Source organism: Anolis sagrei, chromosome 2 (assembly GCF_037176765.1).
Source record: "Anolis sagrei isolate rAnoSag1 chromosome 2, rAnoSag1.mat, whole genome shotgun sequence".
NCBI classification, from domain to species: domain Eukaryota; kingdom Metazoa; phylum Chordata; class Lepidosauria; order Squamata; family Dactyloidae; genus Anolis; species Anolis sagrei.
This window is the reverse complement of record NC_090022.1, coordinates 133,535,521-133,562,357: the sequence shown is the minus strand read 5'-3', so window position 1 is coordinate 133,562,357 and position 26,837 is coordinate 133,535,521. Positions and strand designations below refer to the sequence as shown.

Sequence of the window (26,837 nt, the reverse complement as noted above, 5' to 3'; positions counted from 1 at the left end):
CTGGCTTTGTATGAGCTTTCACAGCTGACATTTCATTACCCTTCGATGTCTGTCTAGTAGTTACTACCAAATGTAATTCTATGTGATCAGTTCTTTAGACAGCTTCAACTGACTAATAGAAAGTGCAGGTTTTAAACACCCAATTCATTGAAGTATTGAGCACAGCAAAAAAACAGCACACATCGTTTACACTCCTGTTCTGACTTTAATAATAAAAATCCTTCTCCCTCTATAGATTCTTCTTAACACTGTTTCTAAATAGCCATAATGTACATGAGCCTCTGGAAAGATTAAATTACCATAAAAACATATTCACTATTTATTGAAATTAAAAAAGACTTATAAAACTGAACACAAAATGTTTGAAGGATTTTTACATAAAGCATTAATTACTATTGAACAGATTAACTTTTCAGACTGGACTTATTATGCACTCCTGTAGTACAGGGGTGGATTCTTAAAACCATCATGACACGTCAAAGATCTCCACCCCGCTGCCCCACAACAAAAGAATCCTATAAAAATTGCTCCAAAGCCCCTTTTGCATTGCAATAGTGCAGCAAATCACACGTAAACAACTGCCTGCTCACCTGTTATTCCAAATGCAGACTAAAAAGGCAACAGGCATTTTGTGCAATTTTAACAAACTTTTAACTTGAAATCTCTCCTCACTCCATGCCGCATCGTCCCCCTTCACAGAAGGCAGGGAACTGCTGGACTCATCATGTTGGAGGACGGCCCCGGCTCTGTAAGCTATGGAAGTGCGCCTCCTTCAGAATCTGGTTGATGTGGAAGTAAGGGCCTTGGCATAGTGCAGACTGCTCAAGAAAGGACTGAGGAGGCGTCACAGGGCTTGATCCAGGCATGATCTGAGGAGGGCTGGTTTCTGGCCCGCTGCCTCGATCAGGACTGCTTATGCTGCTACTGCAGCAACTGCTAGTGCTGCCACTCTCACTGCTTGAAGACTGGAAGAGATGGACAGGACACAAAGCATATTAGCATTTAATCCAACATTTAAAAACAGACTACTCTTCAGCTGATTTCAAATTTGAACATTCTATCTTCTAATGAACTGTTACTGGTTCTATCAACACCAGTAAAAAAGAGTGCACTTTTTCAAAGACCTAAAAGCCATATTAAGTTGAGAGCAGGCTCAGGAGCCAACACTGTAGATTTTTATATGAAGTGGAAAAGTTGAGGGTCATTTCACAGAGAGGGAAAGCACCAATGCTACCCCAGGAGAGTCAGAAGCGACCACAATAGAGAACAGGGGTTGATGCTTCTTTTAAGTTCTCCTGGGACCAATTAAGCTCTTACTTTTCACTATTCTTATCAAAGAAGGAGATGGCTACCTTTTAGTAAGAGTGAAGGTACAATAATCTACACTGACCTACGGACAAATCAACCCATTTCGGGGTTTAATTATATTAATAAAATATCTAAAGTTACATGTGAATATATAAGGTACTTGCAACCTCAGTACAATGCTCTAACCACTATATCATACTAATGCTCAAATGTTACTAGATAGCCTACTATTAGGGAAATTCCACTGAGTTCAATGAAGCTTAACTTAGATAAATGGATGTAGGATTACATCCTCTGTATGCTTGACTACAGTTGATGCCTAAACTAACAGATTTCAGAGTTGAATTCAGGTAGTTCATATATTGAATTAACTAAATACAAAACAAATGTCAACAGATGTGTCAACATATGTTAGATATATAGTAGAGGTAGAAAATATCTACTGCATATCACATTTCATGCCTGAAGTATGGACATACAACTGACAAAAGGGCTGCCTCATCTTACTCCCTTTCCCTTGCCTTGAAGGATCTAAATGGACACTTCTGCTTGGTAGGCAATGGCAAGAGCTCATGTCAGGAAGGGTTTGTGTGAGTATAAAAATGCTGTCTGAAAGAATCTAGTTCTATAAAGACACCATGTTATTTCCCTTCCTCAGATTATCACGGAGTATGAATATACAATAAGGTTCCTGTAAATTGCCAGCCAAAGCTTCTGATGACATTAGATTTAGTCATCTTCACTGCTTTTAATCTAAGATCTTTCATGTTTTGTGGCTATTATAACAAAAATAATCCAATATAAGAAGTAGTTTGCCTTTTAGATTGCAACTCCCAGCATTCTTAATCATTGGCTCATAAGAGGGACAGTTTGTTTGGAAAGCTACAAACTGTTCACACCTGTCCATACAGGAAAAATGTCTGCTGCTGTTCATACAACAAATATAACAATATTTTTTAAAGAAACAATCACTGATAAAAAAATAGGTCCATAATTTCTAAGCACCTGCAGCAAACAAAGTGGGGCCTAAACACCTTAAAGACACCAGATCCTTTCTGATTATGGAAGCTAAGTAGGGTCATCCCTAGTTAAAACTTGAATGGGAGACTGTCAACAAACACCAGGTGTTACATTTCAGAGGGAGGAACTAGAACCAGAGTGGAGAGAGGGGGCTAGGGGACAGTTCCACCTTGTCTCCTGTGCTATTCTAATAATATAATATATTGTATATACATATAATATTTATAATATTATAATGTAATGCAATATAATAATAATAATAATAATAATAATAATAGGATATTAGAATTATATATTTATATTACATGTAATATTACTAATAATATTACGATAAAATTGTATGGTACAATATAGCAATGTTTAATGCTGACATTATACTATGCTAATAATATAATATATTGTATGTAATATATATCTTGTAAGCCACTCTGAGTCCCCTTCAGGGTGAGAAAGGCGGCATATAAATGCCGTAAATAAATATATAAATAAATAGTAAAACCAACTCCCAAGTATTCCTCGGCTAAGAAATTCCAATAACATTCTGGGGGTTATCACAAGTTGACATGTGCTTAGCACATATACACAGAGCAAACAATACATTATTTTGGATGTGACAGATTGATTATTTAACACCAATGTATTTATTTTCACTCTAACACGGTAGAATTGAGTGTGAGCAACTCAGGAAAGCATGTCATTACTTTCCTTCTCTTTGAACCTTCATACAAGAGACAACAGTAAGTTTTTGTTTTCGTTGTGTCAGGAGCAACCGCTCCTGTTGTGAGAGAATTGGCCATCTGCAAGGACGTTGCCCAGGGGACACCTGGATGATTTTTGTTGTTTTATCATCCTTGTGGGAGGCTTCTCTCATGTCCCCGCATGAGGAGCTGGAGCTAATAGAGGGAGCTCATCCGCCTCTCCCCGGATTCGAACCTGCGACCTGTCGGTCTTCAGTCCCGCCGGCACAGCGCTTTAAGCCACTGCGCCACCGGGGGCTCCTCTAAGTAATGGATAAGTAATGGATAAAATTTTCAACCTGATTGTTGCCAACAACATAATTTTGCTGTTAAATAAATGGCCAAATATCTCCCCTTTGCCAACTTATTGGAGCTACAAAACAGAATACAGCTAATTAAATAAATCTATAATTGCCATCCAAATATTTTATTTAAATATCTCAGATTTATTCATCAGCAGTGTCACCCTTCAGTATTCAAATCAAGAGTGATCACTTTTTCAAAATGCTTCACAGAGGGAATTTTAATTTAAAAAGAAAAGAATTACACTGGTAGAATGAAATATTAGCATTAATTTTCCCTCCTCCATAATTCTATCAGATGTTTTACTTACATGGTCCCTTTACTAAGTAGGGACCATGTAAGTAAAGGAAAATCTGGTCAGGAGCAGTTTTGAAACTATCTTACCTCTGTGTCCCATGAATCCTGAAAAACAGCATTTCGGCTGCTGCGTTTTGTTTGTGGTATCAGCCCATCCTCTTCGATGCCATTTCGTCTTCTCTTTCTGCAACAAGTAATGGAATATTAGAAAGTTAGCTTAGTCAGTCTACTAGATATACAATTAAAAGTTTAAAACATATTTTTTTTAAATTATCAGAAACTTAACTGTTTTGGAACAATTATATTTTTCTTCAGTTGTCCATTGTTAATAAACAACTAGATATGAAGCCAAAGATAAAATGTACCAAAAACGCAGCTTAGGCTACTAATTAAAAGGGATCTCGTTACCCTGCTTTTCTTCCAATATTGTATGGAAGAATGGACGGAGATTCTTTTATGGAATAATCACCTCTTCAATTTAGCGCATGAACCTGTTCTGTCTGAGGACTGAAATGCAATATTAAAGCAAACTCCAAGCTACAAGTATATCTAAAAACACAACTGACTACTTCAAATGGTATCTTTAATTTTTTATTTAAACATTTATCTTGTTTTGTTTAGATTCCTGTTTTGCCTTCCTAAGTCTTAGCTGTGAAATTGTACATTTATTATGTTTATTGTTTAATTTTTGATTGTGTGTTATTATTTTTGATTTAGTGGGTTGGTTATTTTTGTCTTTCTTCAGCTTCTTATGGCATTGAACGTTTGCCGATATCTGTTGTAAACCACCCTGAGTCCCCTCGGGGAGATAGGGTGAGATAAAAATAAAGTTTTATTATTATCTGGCTATATTAAATGAAAAGCTATTTCTATAAAAGATACTTATTTTTATAAAATACCTATTAAAATGCACAGCTGTTTAATACCACTTTAACCCATCCCAGGGAATAGTTGATTTTATAGCTGTGTGAGATATCACTGCTGTAGAGAAAATGAGTAGACTAGGATATTTGTACACTTTCGAAATAACACTGCTTGACATCACTTTAACTGGCTTAATGCTATGAAATCACGGGATGGGATGTTTAGTGAGGTACACATACATGTTTGGCAGAGAAAGTGAAAGACCTTGCAAAAGTAGTCCAACGGGCGGCAGCCAGATTGCTCACTGGAACTGTGTACTGGGAGCATACAACTTCCCTGCTGCATCAGCTCAACTGGCTGCCAATTTGCTGCCAATTTGCTACTATTTATTTTTTGTGTCAGGAACAACCAGACAATTGTATTACATTTTTAACCAAACAAACAGACAAAACACAAAGTTTGCAAGCTTGGTAGTTGATTAAATGTCCTTTGACCAGTATCTGACCACTTGGAGTGCCTCTGGTGTTGCCGCAAGGAGGCCCTCCATTGTGCATGTAGCAGGGCTCAGGTTGCATTGCAGCAGGTAGTCAGTGGTTTGCTCTTCTCCACACGCACATGTTGTGGATTCCACTTTGTAGCCCCATTTCTTAAGGTTGGCTCTGAATCTAATGGTGTCAGAGCGCAGTCTGTTCAGTGCCTTCCAAGTCGCCCAGTCTTCTGTGTGCCCAGGGGGGAGTCTCTCATTTGGTATCTGCCGTTGGGTGAGATTCTGGGTTTGAGCCTGTCACTTTTGGACTCTTGCTTGCTGGGGTGTTCCAGCGAGTGTCTCTGTAGATCTTAGAAAGCTATTTCTTGATTTAAGTCATTGACGTGCTGGCTGATACCCATACAAGGGATGAGCTGGAGATGTCTCTGCCTTGGTCCTTTCACTATTGGCGGATGTCAGGTGGTGCGATACTGGCTAGACAGTGTAATTTCTCCAGTGGTGTAGAGCGCAGACACCCCGTGATAATGCGGCATGTCTCATTAAGAGCCACATCCACTGTTTTAGTGTGGTGAGATGTGTTCCACACTGGGCATGCATACTCAGCAGCAGAGTAGCACAGCGCAAGGGCAGATGTCTTCACTGTGTCTGGTTGTGATCCCCAGTGCTACTGTTGTGCTACTGATCACAATTCAAAATGGTGGCTTTAGCCTATAAAGCCTAAACCGGTGGTTCTCAACCTGTGGGTCCCCAGATGTTTTGGCCTTCAATTCCCAAAAATACTAACAGCTGGTAAACTGGCTGGGATTTCTGCGAGTTGTAGGCCAAAACACCTGGGGGCCCACAGGCTGAGAACCAGCCCGACGTCAAGATTTTTTGGGGAGGCCCTGCTCTCAGTCCTAACAGAGGCTGGATGGCCATCTGTCAGGGGTACTTTGTGCTTTTCCTGCATTGCAGGGGTTGGACTAGATGGCCCATGTGGTCCCTTCCAAATCGTATGATTCCATGTTTAATTCGGCATTGAATATTGAATATTTGGAAGCTGCTCTGAGTCCCCGCCCGGGCTGAAATAAAGCGGGGGGAAAATGCAGTAAATAAATATAGAAAACGACAACCCCCAGGATTCTATGGCGTTGAGCCGTGGCAGTTGAAGCAGGGCCGGACTGCATTCATTCCACGGTGCAGGAGGCCCCACTTCCACGGCCACGGCTCAGTGAGAACGAACAGGACTGCTTTGCTAAATCAGAAAACCTAACGCTCTTCAGGTGTTTAAACCGTCGCGGATGATGGGAGCTGCAGGCCTGCCTACTGCTGCTCCTATCACTTCCCAACGGCCGTCCTGCCTTGGTTCCTGTGGGGAAATGATAGGAACAGCAAGAGAGCCGCTTTGCGCCCCCGCCCTCTCGGGACGACCATTTTTCCCCCGCCGGCCACCGTCTCCCTCTCCCCTCCGGCCTCCCTTTCTGCGCCCGCCCTTCTCTCACCTCTGCCGGGCTCCTCGCTCGCTCGGAAGCGCGCCTCGGCAACTCATGTCCGGACCGGGCCGCTGCTCTCCGGCCAAACCGCCGGGATGCGTCGCAGGCCCCGCTGTGACGAGCCCCAAACAATCCCGCAGCTGCCTTCCTGTCCTCTCCGCCAGCCACCCTCGCCGCTTCCGGTCTGCGAGCCTCTTGCGCAAGCGCCTTGACAGCGGCAGAAAGGCCGCGCCACACCTCCCTCGGGCTCTTCCGCGCAGGCGCCTTGGCTGCCCCAACTGACGCCCTCTCCCCGGCGCGCAGGCGTTAACAGGCAGGAACCGCTGTGACGTCGCGCGCACCTGCGCCGTCAGCGTCGCCCTTTGCCTCGCGCATGCGCGGGAGACAAAGGGGAAGGAAAACATACCTAGTATGATAGAAGGGCATCGCTATGGGGGCCTGCCTGAGGGGCTGCCATGAATATGTGTGTTAGTGCTGCTGACTACAGTGGCGTTTGCTTGCAAGGGAAGCAGTTTGAGCCTTGGAAACAAAGGCTTGGCTGATGCCACTTTCTGAAACTGCGGGTCACGCTCTCTCGTCCTCAGAACCCCGCTGAACAAACCTTGCCACGAAAACCACCGTGATAGGGTTGCCATACCTTAGGGCCCTTCCAGACAGGCCCTATACCCCGGGATCGGACCCCAGGTTTTCTGCTCTAAACTGGAATATATATTTATGTATTATATATTATATATTCAGTGAAGATAAAGGTTTCCCCTGACATTAAGTCCAGTTGTGTCCAACTCGGGGGTGGTGCTCATCTCCATTTCTAAGCCGAAGAGCCGGCGTTGTATTTAGACACCTCCAAGGTCATGTGGCCAGCATGACTGCATGGAGCGCCGTTATCTTCCCGCTGGGGCGGTACCTATTGATCTACTCACATTTTGAATTGCTAGGTTGGCAGAAGCTGGGGCTGAAATTGGGAGCTCATGCCGCTTCCCGGATTTGAACCTGGAGCCTTTCAGTCAACAAGTTTAGCAGCTCAGTGGTTTAACCCACTGTGCCACCAAGGGCTCCCAATTATATATATTATATGAGTCCTCACTGGCACATAATCTGGGATAAGCAGAAAAGTTGGAATCAGATCCTGGGATATAGGACCTGTCTGGAAGGGCCCTTAGAAAGCGTTCAAAGAGAGCAAAAACATAGTCAAGGGTTTACATAACCTTTCATCAGATTGTCCTTACTTGAACTGGCATGGCTCAATGCTGTGGAGTAGTGGGACTTGTGGTTTGATGAGACACTTTTTTGACAGAGAAGGCTAAAGATCTTGTAAAATTGCAGTTCCCAGGACTGTATAGCATTGAGCCATGATGATTAAAGTGGTTAGACGTTTCCTAGCTGAGGACATGCCTTGCTTTGAACTTCTTTTGAAATAACGATGTACATTTTACCAACAGAGGAAGTGACTGTTCATAAAGCATTTATCAAGGTGTTGTTCCAAACTGCAAAGTCAGCCTCTATCTATCTGAACAAACAGGATGCAGATAATTAGAGGGTTATTCCTGGAAGTCAGGGTATCGGGAGTGTATCAGTTAAAGCTAGTGTGCCAACTGCGCCCATTCCTGGAAAAGTCAGACTTGGATATGGGGAAGATGTGGCTGGAATAATAACAACAACAATAATCATTTATAGGCCACCCTATTTCCACAAGGAAACTCAGGTCGGCTTCCAATTATATGTTTTGAAATACATTTTAACTGTATTTATTACACTATGTAATGCTGGTTTTGTTCCCAGGCTATAAATGTCATTTCCTAATTGGTTCTATCATACAAATATGGAAAAGATTTATTAAACTGTAAAATCTTTGTTTTTGTGAGACGTCCTGTATCACAATTTTGCTGTAGTTTTCAATGAATATCTCATCCAGTCTCTACCAATTCAACATAGTTTGTGGCTGCCGGAAAAATGAAATTTCTGGAGTAAAACAACTACAGTCAAAGTAAGGACTGCACAATTGAACAGGAAATAACACTTTCAAACCAGGAACATATTTTTTTCAATTTTTTAAACATAGTGTTATTATTATTATTATTATTATTTGATATACAACAAGATTAGTACACAACAAACAAGATCACTATGTCGACTTTTGTTTTTGATCACACATCGGACACTTCCCAGTGTCTAGGACTGTGTGATGTATTGGTGAGTAATGCACCCAGATTTGAGAAGGGTGGCCTTTTGCAGTGGACAGATGGTGATTTTGTCAGCACCAATTGTTTTTAAGTGCAGGCCAAGATCTTTAGGCACTGCACCCAGTGTGCCAATCACCACTGGGACCACCATTACTTTCTTGTGGCAGTAAATAATAATAATAATAATGTATTGTCAAAAGCTTTCATAGACGGAATCACTGGGTTGCTGTAAGTATTTTGGACTGTATGACCATGTTCCAGAAATAATTTTATAAGATCTACAGAGACACTTGCTGGAACACCTCAGCAAGCGAGAGTCCAAAAGTGGCAGGCTCAAATCCAGAACCTCAATCAATGGCTGATACCAAATGAGAAACTCCTTCCTGGGCACACAGAAAACTGGGCAACTTGGAAGGCGCTGAACAGACTGCGCTTTGGCACCACGAGATACAGAGCCAACCTTAAGAAATGGGGCTACAAAGTGGAATCCACGACATGCGAGTGTGGAGAAGAGCAAACCACAGACCACCTGCTGCTATGCAACCTGAGCCCTGCTACATGCACAATGGAGGACCTTCTTGCAGCAACACCAGAGGCACTCCAAGTGGCCAGCTACTGGTCAAAGGACATTTAATCAACTAGCAAGCTTGCAAACTTTGTGTTCTTTTTGTTTGTTTGTTTAAAAATGCAATGTAACTGTTTGGTCTGCTCCTGACATGATAAATAAATAAACCATGTTCCAGAAGCATTCTCTCCTGACGTTCTGCCTGCATCTGTGGCTGGCATCCTCAGAGGTTGTGAGGTCTCACAATCTCTGAGGATGCCTGCCATAGATGCAGGTGAAACATCAGAAGAGAATGCTTCTGGAACATGGCCATGCAGCCCAAAAAACTTACAACCCAATGATGATGATAATGAATATTATTATCCCCTCCTCATAACAGTTGGCAATTGAAAAGAGTATGTGATACTGGGCTGCCATAGAATCATAGAGTTGGAAGAGATCTCGTGGACCATCCAGTCCAACCTCCTGCCAAGAAGCAGGAAAATTGCATTCAAAGCACCCCCGACAGATGGCCATCCAGCCTCTGTTTAAAAGCCTCCAAAGAAGGAGCCATGGATTGCTTCACTTTGGGAGCATCTGCACTGTAGAATAAATGCAGTTTGATATCGCTTTAATGCCATGGAATCGTGGATGTTGTTGTTTTACAAGGCCCTCAGCCTTCTCTGCCAAAGAGTGCTGGGGCCTCACCAAAGGACAAGCCCCGCCACCCCATAGCATTGAGCCAGGTCAGTCCAAGTGGGAGTCCAAGGGGTTGCCCAGTGGAGAAAGCACTTATGGAGATCCCACTGAGAAAAGAGCGTCACCTGCTGCTTGTAACGCTTTCCATGTCTCTGCGGGGATTCCTGGGCCGGTCATGTGACAAGAGGCCACGCCCCCTCGCGGCCAGAGCTTGCTTTCGCCCTGCTTTCTCTTTCAATTCCCGAGAGCCGGAAAGTTCATTGAGAAGGGATTCCTGCTGGATTGCAGCTGAACAAATCAAGGTAAGGGACGGTAAAGGAGGAAAGGAGAGGGATGGAGCCTTTGTTGGTGGGAAGATAGGCTTTCTTCAGGCAGGTCTTCTTCCAAGGAATCAAACAGGCTGCTCAACCCACCTGAGAATGCTATTTCTGGGTATACTGTTACTTTTGCTGCAAATAAACTGCTTCATTGTTGCTCTGTGCCTTCAAGTCATCTATTATTATTGCTGTTGTTGTTACTGTTATTATTATATTTCTTAACTGTCTCTCCTGGTGACTTCAGATCTATGGTGGCCCTATTGGGGGCAAGACTTGTTCGGGGGGGGGGGGTTGCCCTTGCCTTCCTCTGAGGCTGTGAGAGTGTGACTTGCCCAAGGACACCCAATGGGTTTCCGCAGCTGAGCAGGATGCAGGCCTTGGTTTTCAGAGTCATAGTCCAATGCTCAAGCCACTGGGCAACATTGCTACTTGCCTGTAAATACACAGGGAAGGAAGCTTTGTGCATAAAAGAACTTTCAGGCTGTAAAAACAAATGTTTTCTTGCCATCATGTTGTTGAAAAGTCTGGGATATAGTTATGGAGAAATGAAAGCATGGCCCACTAAAGAAGAAGTCTCCCCATCCCAAATGAAGTGTCTTTTCAGTTTCCAAATTTCTAGCATTATAGTAACTTTCCGTAAGTATTTAAAAATAACAGTTTTGGCAGGCAAAAGTTGGGGGGCAGGAAAAGAAATGAAGAGAATATAAACACAAGAAATAGAAAGATGTAAGCACACAACCCCCCTGTTGCGCTAGCTCCATTGACTGCAGGTTTGATATCAAGTACAATTCAAAGTGCTGGTCCTATAGCCTATAAAGCCCTAAACAATTCTGGCCCAGCTTCTCTGTCTGAATGTATCTCCCTCTATGATCCACCTCAGAGGTTAAGATTATCTGGGGAGGCTCTGCTCTCGGTCCCACCACCCTTGCAGGTGCAACTGATGGGGGCAAGAGACAGGACCTTCTCAGTGGTGGCTCCTTGGCTATGGAACTCCCTCCCTAGTGGAATTAGATCGGCCCCTTCCCTCCTGTCATTTCACAAACAAGTGAAAACTTGGCTTTGGGAGCAAGCATTTGGCCCAGCATAATTATCCATGCAACACTGTTGGAATTAATTTTGGATTGATCGATACGATTATCTGATTATCTGGGTTTGGATATATACACAGTAGTCATCTAATGTTTACATATGTTATTTTCATGTTTTAAATTGATGTTTAATTGCTTTTAATTATTGTGGTTCGGGCACAGAATAATGCCACTAATGTAGGCCGCCCAGAGTCCCCTTCAGTTTGAGAAGGGCAAGATATAAATGTCGTAAATAAATAAATAAGCATCTCACAGTCAGCAATGCTAGGAATTAGGATGAACAAAAAATTCATTTGGGGACTAAAATCTTTATGGGGGAAATGCCCCCATTTCACTCACATCCACCTACCCACCGCTACATAACCTGCCTGCCACCATCAGTCCTAGAAAAGGTGTAATTCAATGTTTTTTTCTTATAGTCACATGGATCGAAAGGTTGTATTTAAATAATGTATTTGGTGACTTGTGGTCCTAGTACATACTACATACCTCATTGAGCCTCAACCAATTCAACAAAGTTTCTGGAGTTTAACAATTACTTCCAAATTTATTTTTATTATTTATTTAGCAATTTTGTATACTGGTCTTCTCCCCTCTATCGGGGGACTCGGGCCGGTTTCCAACAATAATATCACAAAACAATCATTAAAAACATCATATGACATATTCAATTAAAATGTTAAAACAGCAAAATGCAATCACATAATAACAATGGTCAGTCGTCATAGTGAATTCGTTGTTCATCATTCATCGTCATCCATCCGATCACAGAATATTGATTCACTCGTCGAAAGCCAAACTCCATAGCCAGGTTTTCACCCGTTTTCTGAATGACAGAATGGAGGGGGCAGTTCTGATCTCCAGTGGGAGAGAGTTCCAGAGTCGAGGGGCCACCACCGAGAAGGCCCTGTCCCTCGTCCCCACCAGACGCGCTTGTGAGGCCGGTGGGACCAAGAGCAGGGCCCCTCCAGATGATCTTAGCAACCTAGATGGTTCATAAGGGAGAATACGTTCGGACAGGTAGACTGGGCTGGAGTCGTTTAGGGCTTTATAGGTTAACACCAGCACTTTGAATTGTGCTCGGAAGCTTATTGGCAGCCAGTGGAGCTGGCGCAATAGAGGAGTAGTATGCTTCCTGTACCCTGCTCGTGTTAGCATTCTGGCTGCTGCATGTTGGACTAGTTGGAGCTTCCGGGCAGTCTTCATAGGCAACCCCATGTAGAGAGCGTTGCAGTAATCTAAACGGGATGTAACCAAAGCATGGAGCACCGTGGCCAAATCAGACTTCCCAAAGTACCACACAATTAAATAGGAAATAACATTTTCAAACTAGGAACATGTTGGTTTTTTTTTCAAATTTGGTTGCATAGTGTTATTTTCAGTTGAGACTGTATCTGAAACTTGTTTTAAATCACTCAAGTCTGTGTTCAACAGAATGAGATGACTTAAAGGTACCAAAAGCAAGATGAGATGGTATTGTGTCAGCTCTTGATGCTCTTCTCTGCACATAGAAAGTCTGCTAGTTTATAATATGATGTATATATTCGGTTTTATCACAGTTATTTACTGTATTATTATAAATGTCTTATTTAACTTACTACATAGAGTTTTATTAAATTGTATCAAGCTTTGTTGTTTAGTTTGGTGATATGGCCTAAGGGGCAATCAATCAGATTTAGTGTTTTTATTATTAGTTTATAATGCCTTGTTTCCTTTTTCACATAGAAAAAATGGCCAGCAATCTTCCAGGAACAGAAATCTGCCCTTTCTGCAGAAAACCATTCAAACGGCTCAAGTCCCACTTGCCTCATTGCAAAATGGCAGGGGGCCCAGACTCAAGGGATGGGAAGGTCTGTACTTCTGTTGTACCTGAATCACTGTCAACTGAGAAGAAAGGGAAGATTGAAAGCATGGAAACTGCTTCCAAAAATAAAAAGAAGAAGAACAGCAAACTTGACCAGACAAGGAACAAAACCACAAAATCCTTAGACTTGAAAATAGCTGGGGCAGCATCAAGCAGCAGTCCTGATACACAAACACAAATGAAGCCTGTTAGTAAAGAGACGAACAAAACCAAAGGCAGTGGACAAAGCACCTCTGAAGAGGTCTCTGCAGAGCCAGCTGAGAAAGTGGTTTCAGAAATGACACTTGCAAAGCACTCACCCACAAAAAAGAAAAGCAGAAGTAAAATAACATTTGAGGGAAATGAGTTTGTGCCTGGCCTTGCATTAGAGCCACCAACCCAGAATAGAAACCCTGCATCTGATCCTCCTAGCCAAACACCAAAACTTTTGGTCAAGCATACACATGATGAGGAGGGCTTTGGAAAACAGAATGAACCCGGTTCTCCTAGCTCTTCTATTGAAAATCTTCAACCCTTTTATCAGGGAATTACTGACAGGATAGAGCTGGTGATTGAAAACCACCAAGTGAGAGTGCTGAGGAATAGGCCTTCTGTTCAAAATAGCCCATTGAGTGGAAATGCTGCCACCAAGCACAAGACAAGTCAGTGGCCTGTGAAGCCATCCCCTGAAGGTGCAAAGACTAACTCAGCTAACAAGCAGCAGGTTGTTACAGTTACACAGAGTGGGACTCAAAGGAGTGCTTTAGGGCTTGAGCTTGCCGAGGATGTTGGGCATGGACAGATGGGAGAGGGCGTCACTGCAGTTGAAGCGCACATAGTGCCCAATATGTTGCCTGGGGACAACAGCAGAAAGATCTCTGGCAATCCTCTTCAGCTGGCAACAGGAGTAAAAATGGCAATAGACAAAGATCCTTTATTTTTGAAAAGAAAAAGCTATCCTGTAGGGTCACATGTTTATACTAATCCCAAGTCAGAGACCTGTGATGCATTTGCAAAAGCACTTGGAGAAATAGATGATAAAACATACTTGACAAGCCTGGAAAAAGGCTCTGCTTTACCTTCAGGGACTCCTGTTACCCCAGGATACAATACCTCAGAAATACCTTTGAGACCACCATCACTCCACTTGTCAGAAAGGACTGTTGCCTGTGGGATTTCGCTCCTGGATAGATGTGTGGAGTCAAGATCTTTAGGACTGGAGTTTTTTCCTGAACTGTATCCTAACTATCTCAGCCTGGGCTTGTTTTCCCAGAAGCCTCAGTGGAATGTAAGAATCCCAGGACATCAAGTTCTTATTCTCCCTTCTGAAGGCAAACATGGTAAAAGGGAACCCTTTTCTTTGCTGGTTTCTAAGAGGGACATTACATTGACTATTGTGCTGACATCGTGTGCTTGTTTCTTAGAATCTGTTTCTGGTGTAATTTGTTTGATTTTTAGATATAGGAGGGCAGGCCTATGATTCGGAGAGGAACAATGTATTCCTGTCCACATAGGATACCATGCAGTGATTCCAGCAGCTCAAAGTACATAAATGGTTGTTGAGGGTTGAGGAAATTGGTGCAGCATATGAGTCTTACAAACTGGGTGGAAGGGTGGAAAAGTGTGTGCTAGTCATAGAAACCTGTCTTGCTGTTCTGTTCCCTAGTTCCTCTGGCAGAAAGGTGTTTGATGGATGTAAAGCTCCACGATTTGCCTGCTTGGCTAGCCACGCGTGACCTGTCTCCGCAGGGGATGCTCGGAGTAACATGCAGAGGTGAGGGAAAATCAGTTACCGTGTCTTTCAGTCCCACCTCGAGATGGGTGGGCAGGGGTTGATGCAGCAGCTTTCACGCCAACATGGAGGTCAGGGTTGGCTGGGCAAGTCTTTTAATGTACATCGATAAAAGAGGGGGGAAATCTACGAGGATTCTACTGACATGAATCATCAAATAGCTCCTGTGTTTTTTGTTTCCTAAACAGCCCGGAATAGATACTACAACAAGTACATTAATGTGAAAAAGGGCGGAGTGGCTGGGATCGCTATGCTGCTGTTTGGCTACTGCATCCTCAGTTACACATGGACCTATGAACACAATAGTAGGGGTTCTTTTCCTGGTGTTTCATTGAATTTCTTCACAATATTTCCTCAGTGATAGCCAATATGGGCACTCTTTATCATATAAGATGGGTTTTTTTCCTAGTACTTAGTGCATAGGGATTTTGCTGTTTGGGCATATCCACATGCAAAGTATTTGAGGAATAAATTCTAGTTTTATTCTCATTTTGACAGAAAACAGGGTCAGAAACAGGGCCACAGTGGCGCAACGGGTTAAACAGTTGAACTGTTGAATCTGTTGACCTAAAGGTTGGCAGTTCAAAGCCATGGGTAGGAATGAGCTCCCACTGTTAGTCCTAGATCCTGCCAACCTAGCAGTTCAAAAAAATGCAAAAGTGAGTTGATCAATAGGTATTGCTTTGGCAGGAAGGTAATAAAGGCGGCCATGCAGCCATGCCAGCAAACACGACCAGGAGGTGTCTATGGACAACAGGCTCCCTGGCTTAGAAATGGAGCGAGAGCACCTCCCCATGGCCAGAGTTGAGCACCGTGACCAGAAAGCCAGAGATTAAAGGGGAAGCCTTTACCTTTGTTCTGTGTATTTGTATGTCATTGTTATTTCCACTGTATTAAAGGCATTGAATATTTGCCTATCTGTGTATGTTGTAATCCTCTCTGAGTCCCCTCAGGGAGACATAGCGGAATATAAATAAAGTGTTGTTGTTGTTAGTATTATTATTACTATCCAGACTGAAAGGAGTTATTTTCGGTTCATACCCATTAAACAGAAAGCAACTGTCAGCAAGGCTAGTGGTGTTCCTGCTTAGTATTGTCCACTAAACTCTAGTCGTAACCAAATTTGGGTGGGGGACAGTTAGAAAATTATGGCTGCCGTACTTTATCTTCATGAGTAAAAGGCTCAAGCAGAGACTTCATGCTTTTATAGGATTGCAGGACATAAATGTAGAGCCCCAATAAATAAAAACAATAAATTAAAGGATTGCTGAAGTAACTAAAGCACAGTACCTATTATCAACCATAACTATATGGTACCCAAAGACATAGCATAAATTAGATATATATGCTACTATTTCTTGAAAGTTTTGGATGAATAATGTGTCGATTTTTCCCTCTTTTTCATAAAAGAACAAAGTCGTTGGCGGAAATACCATTGATTGGAGTCCAAGAGCGTTTCCTGGAAGGAGAACAACATGGAAACAGAGTGTGGACTTGTTCCAGTAGAAACACCACCACAAGGAAGAGTGCTGCAGGAGTCATGCATACACGAGTCTATGCTCACTTGTTTACTCTCCTTGACAAAAGGTTGCCAGTCATGGTATAAAGTGGTTCTCAACCTGTGGGTCCCAAAATGTTTTGGCCTTCAACTCCCAGAAATCCTAACAGCTGGTAAACTGGCTGGGATTTCTGGGAGTTATAGGCCAAAACATCTGGGGGCCCACAGGTTGAGAATCACTGAATGGACATATTATTGAAATGTCTAGGAACTTGAGGCCTGTTACCAAAAGCTAATGGATACAGCATCAACTTGATGAGAAGTAAATTTATTTCAAAACCAAACTCTCCCTTTATAGTTTTAAGAATTTTAAGTGCCTGCTCAAGTTGCTTAAAGGTATTTGGTGTTAGTCTTGTGGGAATACAGCATGTAGAATTATGCACACAGTTCTTTTGCAGTGATTGGCCCTTTCACACCCTTTTTTATGAAGATTGTATACAAGATATAGTGACTACAGTTCAGATATGCCCAGGCCTTCTCTGCCTGTAACTCTCAATATTTCCATGACAAATGAACTAGGCAAAGACTAATTTGTAAAAAAAAGGATATGAGACTGAGCATATACAACACATTTCAATGGTGGTTGTTATATTTATTTATTTATTTCTCCCAGAACTGAGGCTCAAATTGGCTTGCAGTTTTTTTTAACAAAAACATACAAACAGGAATAGAATCATCGAGTTGGAAGAGACCTCATGGGCCATCCAGTTCAACTCCCTGCCAAGACTCATGAAAATCACATTCAAAGCACCCCCAAGGAACCATCATGTTTTCCTATCAGTGGAGGCAACATGTATCTTTCTTCAGTTTTGTTACTCAACCCAGTTTTTCAGAGCTTCCAAAGCAATTCACAAAACTTTAAGTCTGACTCTTTAAGTTCTGGCAGCCTTGTAAATCTCAGAGCAGAAGGCAATCCTGGTGATTTCAGGCTGACTTCTTCGCAAGGAAGAAAAAGGCAGAGCAGAACCTTAGTTAGATTGTACATGAACTCTAACATATTCCTTTAAAAAAGAGTGGGAGGCCAGAATTCTCTAAAACAGTGGCCATCAGTCAAGTCTTTCAAGTGTTTAAAGGTCAGACAATATAGTAGTTTCCTACTAATGGAACATAGCACTAAAATACCCGTTCTTATCCTGCCATGGGCTGTTCTGACTTATATCAAGGAGTTAGTAGCAATGGAAACATTTCTAGTAGAAACTCACAGTAAAACCCTTGGTATCTGCAAGGGTTTGAGTTAAAAACCTGTGGATATCAAAATTGGTGGATGATGAAATCCATTATGTAAAATTGTAAAATCAAGTTTTGCTTGGCCTTTTTTTTTAGTGGAGTGGAATATTTTAAACTGGAGATTGTAATGTGTTTCTGTCATGCAGTACAGTGACATCAGCATCTTTTTCAGCAGAGTGTCAGTGACTAAATGTAAAAAGTAGTTGGCTGTTACCTGATGCAAAGGATGACTCCACCCAACTGCATGAAGAAGCAACAGGAGTGACATCTGAACAGTTGAACTGTATTTGTCACTTCACTCAAAGGTAGAAGTCTAGTTTTAGTAGTGTAAGAAAGGCCATGTGGCATATGAAAGAAGTTTCTGAGTTACAAACATCCAACCTACAAACACTCATAGTTAAGAATGTGGATGAGACAACAGGAAATGAGTGACATCTGCCCCTCGGAAGGGAAATTCACTTCTGAAAGAATTTTCATGGGGAAAAAGTGTCTGCACTGAAGCTTTTTTCACCCAACCTTGTTTCCATAAAAAAGCCATATTCAGGATCAATGTGAGTACTGTGCCTTAATTCCCATCCACCTCACCCCCCCAAAAAAAGGAATTGTCTCTTTTTGTGGGTCAAGTGGCTGAAGATAAGAGTCTGTCTTACCATAAAAAGAGCACTGGATCTCTGCTCTCTCCACTGTGGTGCTGCTTCTGGCATTTTTGAATCCTGGGGCAAGAAAATGGTATCAGTGGCCAGTGGTAGCAGGTTCCCTGGGTCAACATTGGCACATTTCCCATTCTGCAGAATGACCCTCGAGCTGTTCATGGGTCATATCACAACCCATAATTTTGTCCCTAAAGCCTGCTGTCGATTTGTATGTGAGGTCCACTTATATACAAGTGTGTACAATAATTCAATTTCTTGCAATGTAGTTATAAATATTTGGAAGTTAGTAGATGAAGATCTTAATGTTAAATCCAACCTATGGATGTCTTCGTGGCCCTGGATGCTGCATTACCCTTTCCACCCCTCATTCTTCTCTGAGGGGTGAATTTGCAAGCCTTCAGGAACAGTGATTCATCCTTTTACAAAGTTGTCCTTGAAATCCTCAACCTCAGAAAGGACCAAAATTAAAAAGAGAACATCCAAACACTTGCGTTTTTAGCAATTTGTGTGGCAGCTAGAAAGTTTGTGTGCAGGGTTGGTCAGCTGTTATGGAAATATATCTTAGCCTTAAAGATCATGAAGAAAACAACCTTAGCATGCTGTTCTGTTACTTCTACTACTTGTATGTTAGTCTGTTAATCATTATGTCTTGAAATTCTACCCCTCATATCTGTACATCAACAAACTCCCGTCTCTAAATATATTACCCTAGTAGTTTCATTTGTGTGCACCAGAAGGGGAGGCAGCCCCCGGTGGCGCAGTGGGCTAAAGCACTGTGCCGGCAGGACTGAAGACCGACAGGTCACTGGTTCGAATCCAGGGAGAGGCGGATGAGCTCCCTCTATTAGCTCCAGCTCCTCATGCGGGGACAAGAGAGAAGCCTCCCACAAGGATGATAAAACATCAAAAATCATCCAGGCGTCCCCTGGGCAACGTCCTTGCAGACTGCCAATTCTCTCACAACAGGAGCGGTTGCTCCTGACACGACAAAAAAAAAAAAACAAAAACAGAAGGGGACTCATATGACCACACGAAGCTTGGTAAGTTGCATATTTTGGACCACAACTTGTTTCTTTCCTTGCCATTGGCTGTGTTTCATGTAGCGAACGAGACCTGTTGGTCTAATCATGTAGAAGGGCAAAAGTACCAAAGCTTTGCTTTATGTTGACTTTTGGGGGCATTATACATTTCTTTAGTTAACTTGGTTTGTGGTTAGCTGATTAGGATTGTTTAGAATTGGTTTTTAGAGAGTTTTGTTGATCTTAGTCTACAGTGCCCCCAGTAAGAGCAGTAGGAATTGTCTTCTAGAAGGAGCTGTCCTACCCCTCTCTTTTGGGCTTTCTCTCTTGCCTTTGTGTAGACGCAGCCTCCCTGAAAGAAGAATGGCTTGGCTCTGTCTATGCCAACTGAAGCTATCAAATCATTTATGGAATTTTGAACTAAAAAACACTAAACTAGGATTGCTAGGCCAGGGCTATCATAGACCCTGAGGTTTCATGGCCCTTATAATGTCATAGAAAGTGGGCTCTGGAGATGCTAAAAGGGGTAACTACCGTTGATGGCATTGTACGTTAACTGTCAACCACAATTGCAAAGCATATTCAGTTTAAATAAAACAAGAAAATGTCGAGCTGTTTCAAGACAAAACTCTTGCCTGAGGAAGACAGTCCAGGATGTGAAATCCTGAATCAAAACAGGTCAGGTAATTCTTACCTCTGTCAAGATGTGCAGTAGTATATGCATTTCCACAGTTGTCTGTGCTGTGCAAATAAGGCAGGCAGCTGACACATTTATTTATTTATTATATTATATTAATTTATTTATTTAATATCCTGCCCTTCTTGCCCCAAAGGGAATTCACTTCCACTGCAAAGTCTGAACATTGCCTGGACTTAAGGCCTTGTCAGTAGTTGCTGCCAGTGCACTGTAGGTGGCGGTCAAGGGCCAATAGAAAAGATGGGAAGGCAAGTATGATTGCCACATAAAAGAACTGATTAAAATGCTTGGCTAAAGAGAAAGGTGTCCTGTCTGTTTTCCTTCTGACAGCAAAATTTGAATGTAGTAGAACATTCTTGCTGCTAAGTATTACAACCTTTTCTGTAAGTGTTCCCATGATGGCCTTTTGAAACTGTGAGCAAGACTCCGAAACGTGTGCTTTTGTTTGGCAGACCCCACAATCTCATCTTGACCAAACTCCATTAAACTATCCAGTTCTCTGACTCCTCCCTTTATGAGCTACTGTATGCATCCTATTTTCAGAATACACCCAGTAAAAGCAATCATAAATCCCTTTCAAGCTTTTGAGATGAATGGGCTCTGCAATGTTTAAATACTCCCAAGAGCCCAGATCCTGCCTGATCTTGGAAGCTATGATATGAATTGCTTGAGAGTCTTCTAACAAATACCAGGTGCTAAAGGTTATATTTCAGTTTTTCTTGCTGTGTAATTCTACCGTTATTTTGAACATCAGCAATGCCATGGCAGGACTTAGTTGAAGGAAGTGGCAGCATATTGCTGGCCTATTTTTGAAAAGCCTCCAGGAAAGCAAATTGGTATTGTGGGCCTTGAGATTAGCTTTTGTGAACAGGGTGAATAATTTTTTTTCCAATTTTTTAAAAAACTCTACATAAAGAGGCATTTGAAAGAATGGGTTCCCAGAAATAATTATCCACATGGAATATGTGTAAAGACCCCAAATTGCAGCTTTCCAAACAAACAGCAAGTGGCACTGTTGTGTGCTTTCAAGTTTCCAATGTATGGCTATCCTAAGGATTTCTTGGGAAGATTTGTACAGGGGGGGGGGGGGGTTGTCTTTGACGTCTTCATAGAATCATAGAGCTGGAAGAAACCTCGAAGGCCAGCCAGTCCAACCCCCTGCCAAGAAGCAGGAAAATCACATTCAAATCATCCCTGACAGATGGCCATCCAGCCTCTGTTTAAAAGCCTCCAAAGGAGGAGCTTCCACCACACTCCGGGGCAGAGAGTTCCACTGCTGAACAGCTCTCACAGTCCGGAAGTTCTTCCTAATGTTCTGGTGGAATCTTCTTTCCTGTAGTTTGAAGCTGATTGTTCTGTGTCCTAGTCTCCAGGGCAGCAGAAAACAAGCGTGCTCCCTCCGCCCTGTGACTCACATATTTATAGATGGCCATCATGTCTCCTGTCAGCCTTCTCTTCTGCAGGCTAAACATGCCCAGCTCTTTAACCCACTCCTCATCAGGCTTTTTCTCAAGTCCCTCCAGAACTGCAAGCACTATCTCAAGCAAATTTTGACAATTTATTCACAGTCATTACTTGCATCAATAGCTGATATAGTGGAAGCAACCAAGTTGGCCCACCCAACTTAGGCTCTCCCATAACTGGCAGGGAGAGCTTAAGGCATGGGAGGGATTTGAAGCCCCCCATGAAGGAGAGCGGAAAATTGATTTATTTAACTCTATATAAAATATAGAATGAATCATACTATTTAAATTATTGTGTGTTATGGAACTACTTCTCATGATTCACTAAAACAAATTCACACACACACACCCATTTTTTTTTCTGGCTACGGTCCTGTCTGGCAGTGTGTACTCATATAATCCAGTTCAATGCAGATCATTTGGGATCAGATCCTGGGATATATGGCAGTGTATATCCAGCCTGTGTCCCCAAACTTAATTATAATAAAGCAGCAGGATGTAAAGATAAAGAAGTGACCAGTTTTGGGTCCAGTAATTTCTAACTGACTTCTAAAAGTTAGGTAAAACAATTACAACCTTCTTTCTTTGGAGGTTATTCAAACCAAATGAGCCGGTATTACAAAAAATATTTGTTTTGCAGAAAAATCGAACTGTCTGGTTGATTTTTGTTTAGGTTTTTATTATTATTATTTTGCACACGTAGTAACATTTCCCAAGGGAATGGTCCTTGCTTTGCTAGAGAGGTGAGAAAATGAAAACGCCAATGGCTACTTCAGTTACCACTCACCCCTCCATCTCAGCATCCCAGCTCTTTTTGTGAAATATAGGTTGATTATCCTATATTTGATTTTAGAATATCTGGATTTGCACAGATGTACATAATGAGATAACTTGGAGATGTGGTCATAGATATTTCATATGCACCTTATGCACATAGTTTTATGGTAATTTTATACAGTATTTTATATAATTTTGTGCATGAAACCAAATTGTACATTGAACTATCAGAAAGCAAAGCTAGCCATGTGGACAATTTAAGATTTTAGAAATCCAGTAAGATGTTCAACCTGTACAGTATAATGAAATAATTGCAATTGTTCTTCAGTTGTCCAAAATTGTAGTTATGCGAAGGGCAGAACAAAATCAAATATTTTTGCAAACTATTCTGTAGTATTTGTTCTGTGTATTTATTCATAGGCATCAGATCATATATAACCATGTGTAAGACCCACTGCTCTGCACAGAAAGTGTTCAAATGTATCTAGCCGCACACCCACTTCATTAAAATCAATGCAATTTAAAATACTTAATTATTTATTATTTATTTATTTACAGCATTTATATACTGCTTTTCTCACCCCTAGTGCCACTTTGGCTATGTAATAGATGCCATTAATCCCGAGAGAACAGTATTCCTCAAAGGTTCAAAAATAATTTCTATTTATATTGAAACAGTCCTATTTACATACTTTCCCCCATTTTGTCCCACAGCAGACCTGTGAAACAGATCAGGCAAAGAGGATGGGAATGCACGCCTAGCTTAAGATCATTCAGCAAGTTTCCATGGCAGGCGGAGGGCGAACTTGAATCCGTCTCCCAAATCTTCACATGAACCCCCAGCCACTACATTGCATGTGCTCTCTCCTCTCGCTCTCTTGTGAAGAGACAGCATCAATTCCCTCTTCTTTCTACTATTGAGAGCTGAGTGTAGTCTTCTCATAGATTGCCTGCCCAGTGAGCTTTCTGCTCTGTCAAACTGCAGCAAGTGGATGCTGCCAAAATGGAAACGACAGGTGTCTAAGAAGATCGGGACTGCGGTGCTCCTCTCAGATGGATAGCACTTTCTCCACTGGCATTGCTCTTTGCTTTCTAGGAATAATGCATGCTCCACTTCTCCAGATACTAGAAGGCTGAGTAAATGCTCAAGGGAAAAACGTTACCTTGGGATGTTGTAATTCTGAAGCCTTATTTAATGCCACATTTATTGGTCTCAGGTCTGCTACTCATTTTAAGGCTCCTAGGTACAGCTTGTGAGTACCAAAAGCTGGGCATAGTCCAGAACTGAGATTCCAGCAGTCCAGGTAAAGATTTTCCCTTGACATTAAGTCCAGTTGTGTCTGACTCTGGGGGTTGGTACTCATCTCAATTTCTAAGCTAAAGAGCTGGTATTGTCCATAGACTCCTCCAAGGTCATGTAGCCAGGATGACTGCACGGAGCACCGTTACCTTCCTGCAGAAGCAGTAGCTATTGATCTACTCATATTTGCATGTTTTCAAACTGCTAAGTTGGCAGAAGCTGGGCTAACAGCAGTAGCTCACGCCGCTCCCCAGACTTGAACCTGCAAACTTTTGGTTAGCAAGTTCAGCAACTCAGCAGTTTAACCCACTGCGCCACCGAGGGCTCCAAATTTCAAATTCCAGCAGTCCAACTGGCACAGAATAATGGGATTCATATAGCATTGTGCAAGGGCAAACAAAACCTGCAACCAAACAGGCATTGTTAAGATTGCTGTCCTCGGCATTCCATATGATTGGATATGCTAGTTAGTATTGATGGGCTTTGCAATCCAACATCATCTGGAAAATTCTATGATTTCCAAACCAGTATTGTGTAGCCATGTTCATTACATATCAGTCAAGAGGGTTGCAGGGAGGGACTTTTGTTGAAATGTTTTTGTATATGATTTATATACAAAATGGTTTAACTTTTATTACATTGTACAAAAAATAAATTTAAAATAACACAAGCTACTTTATCACAAATGCAGGTGGAAGCCAAGGCCTTCAACTTGAAATGATATGAATTTGTCCTCCCTGAAATCTTCCACCTAATGAAGCACTTCACAATTCTATACAAAAAAGGAGGCCTGCTGGAATATCAAGATTTACACATGCTTAGCATTGCACAAGGGCAGACAAAACCTGAACCCTGTCTTTTAGGTGATTTGCCCTCATGGATTTTTTTCTGCTAGTTTAGTGTGAACTGGTGGAGCTTAAAATGAGTTGTGAAAACCACATTTTATATTGCACATTTTATCAAGCAAAGTTCCCATCATTCTTTGAACTTATATATGTGCTTGTGCACATATGGCCCTACATTAAGGCACATTCTGTCCTTTGTTGTTCATTCGTTAAATCTCTTCCGACTCTTCATGACCTCATGGACCAGCCCATGCCAGAGCTCCCTGTTGGCTGTCACCACCCCCAGCTCCAAGGTCAAGCCAGTCACTACAAGAATGCCATCCATCCATCTTGCCCTTGGTCAGCCCCTCTTCCTTTTTCCTTCCATTTCCTCCTGCATAATTGTCTTCTCTAAGCTTTCCTGTCTTCTCATTATGTTGCCAAAGTACTTCAACTTTGCCTCTACTATCCTTCCCTCCAGTGAGCAGTCAGGCTTTATTTCCTGAAGTATGGACTGGTTGGATCTTCTGGGGGTCCAAGGCACTCTCAGAACTTTCCTCCAACACCACAGTTCAAAAGCATCAATCTTCCTTCACTCAGCCTTCCCTATGGTCCAGCTCTCACATCCATAGGTGACTATGGGGAATACCATTGCTTTAATTATGCAGATCTTTGTTGCCAGTGTGATGTCTTTACTATTCACTATTTTATTGAGATTGGTCATTGCTCTCCTCCTAAGAAGTGTCTGATTTCCTGGCTGCAATCTGCATCCGCAGTAATCTTTGCACCTAGAAATACAAAGTCTGTTTCTGCCTCCACATTTTCTCCCTCTATTTTCCAGTTATCAATCATTATTGTTGCTATAATCTTGGTTTTTTTGTTTAGCTGCAACCCAGCTTTTGCGCTTTCTTCTTTCACCTTGATTAGAAGGCTTCTCAGCTCCTTGCTTTCGGCCATCCAAGTGGTATAATCTGCGTAGTTTGTTCTAGCTCTAAGAATTTATGCTGATGCCTTGAAAAAGTCCCATATTTCAAAAATAATCACAGATGTAACATTTTGCAAATCTAGAGCACAGTTCACACCGTATCAACATCCAGAAGCACCTCTATTGGTTCCCAGTGGACTGGCTGAAGAGATTAAAAATACAAGAAAGGCCCAGTTGTACTAATTTATACTAAATGGGAGCATCGTCCATTTTCCTTTGGCTCTGTCATGCACATCAAGCCATATGTGTGTTGGGGTGCACGTGCACTTTCATATGATCTCAGAGCTACAGTTCCAGTCCTGCCTGCCGTCCAGAGCCTTTTCCCTTCTGTGAAAAGACCATAACACAAAGGAAACGTTCCCCTTCATCTGGCCACATGGCTGCACCGCACTGCATTGGCTACTTAGGAAACAGAAGACCAACCTGCCATTCAGCTGAGCATAATGGCCTCCCTCGGCCAGCTGCCGCTGTTGTTGTTTCTTCCACAGAACAATGGATCAGTGTCCCAGGCTTGCACGTCTATTGTATTGAATGGTAGCTCTCACATAGATCTTACATTGTCTGCCTCTGCCTTTGCTTGCAGAAGAAGAGTGGACATAGAGCCTTGATACTCTTTAGTGTGCCTTCACTTCTCATTACTGGCTTGCATTAGAACTGTTTGTAGTAAGTCCTGAGTATAGTATCTTACTATAGTATCTACAATCAACAGTTTAGATGGTAGGAAGTAATGAAACAGAGAAACATGGCATCGCAGTACACCTGAAACAAGTTTGCACTTACTAGATTCAGCTGCTAAATACCAGCTCCCATTATTCTTGGTGTGACAGATCGGCTGATACAGCACGTGGGAGAGGGACTCGGGGATCAGATAAGCACAGTTCAAGAGGACAGAAAGTTATGAAACCACCAGCAGCAAAGGTCCCCTGCCCTCCGTGTGTGTGTGCCTGCGGCATTGCTGAATAGCGTCTTTATGGAACAAGGGAGTCTCTATGACACAAATGGGGGCTTTGTGGGTGAGGCAGATAAGGTCAGAAATGGAGCTGTAACTAGGCGCATGTGGCTGGGAAGCACATTCTACAGATCAGTGTTGTGACAGAGACATAGCTTGCAAGGTGGCTAAAGGTTTAGCAATAAAAGGAAGTACAGAGATTGTTGCAAAGGGATGGAGGTAACCTAAGAGGACTGGGCTTTTCAGCTCTTCCACATAGTTAACTGATTAGATGTACCTTGCAAACTTACATCTTGGGCAGTGCAAAAGCAGGACAGCTTCTACGCAGTGGAGTTATTGTGGTTTCTCTGAAATATAAGCTGTCGTCCTAATATTTCTTTTGAAGCATTACTTGGTTATGCCAGGCTTGCACAATTTTTGACCTACTATGCTGA

The 26,837-nt window shown here is 42.2% G+C and overlaps 2 protein-coding genes across 2 annotated transcripts; one reads left to right on the top strand and one right to left on the bottom strand.

Annotated features, from left to right (window-relative positions):
* Positions 1–185: 185 nt before the first annotated feature.
* Positions 186–6,709, bottom strand: VCF1 (VCP nuclear cofactor family member 1). Its single transcript, XM_060764234.2, has 3 exons — positions 6,498–6,709; positions 3,753–3,849; positions 186–965 (listed from the first exon to the last, which is right to left on the bottom strand). The coding sequence occupies exons 1-3, from the start codon at positions 6,542–6,544 to the stop codon at positions 723–725; spliced, it is 387 nt and encodes a 128-aa protein (XP_060620217.1). The 5' UTR covers positions 6,545–6,709; the 3' UTR covers positions 186–722.
* Positions 6,710–9,817: 3,108 nt separating this feature from the next.
* On the top strand, positions 9,818–17,808 carry MTNAP1 (mitochondrial nucleoid associated protein 1). Its single transcript, XM_060764236.2, has 5 exons — positions 9,818–10,213; positions 13,042–14,499; positions 14,826–14,933; positions 15,140–15,256; positions 16,362–17,808. Exons 2-5 carry the CDS (start codon positions 13,047–13,049, stop codon positions 16,388–16,390), a joined length of 1,707 nt encoding a protein of 568 aa, XP_060620219.2. The 5' UTR covers positions 9,818–10,213; positions 13,042–13,046; the 3' UTR covers positions 16,391–17,808.
* The last annotated feature ends 9,029 nt before the right edge of the window (positions 17,809–26,837 follow it).

Bases quoted from the DNA above. Each gene is read 5' to 3' on its own strand.
- MTNAP1 (XM_060764236.2), top strand. From the start codon at position 13,047: ATGGCCAGCAATCTTCCAGGAACAGAAATCTGCCCTTTCTGCAGAAAA. The intron at 14,500-14,825 runs GTAAAAGGGAAC...TCTGTTCCCTAG, and splicing joins CCCTTCTGAAGGCAAACATG to TTCCTCTGGCAGAAAGGTGT. The intron at 15,257-16,361 runs GTAGGGGTTCTT...TTTTCATAAAAG, and splicing joins ATGGACCTATGAACACAATA to AACAAAGTCGTTGGCGGAAA.
- VCF1 (XM_060764234.2), bottom strand. From the start codon at position 6,544: ATGAGTTGCCGAGGCGCGCTTCCGAGCGAGCGAGGAGCCCGGCAGAG. The intron at 3,850-6,497 runs GTGAGAGAAGGG...TACTTGTTGCAG, and splicing joins GAGCGAGGAGCCCGGCAGAG to AAAGAGAAGACGAAATGGCA. The intron at 966-3,752 runs GTAAGATAGTTT...CATCTCTTCCAG, and splicing joins AGGATTCATGGGACACAGAG to TCTTCAAGCAGTGAGAGTGG.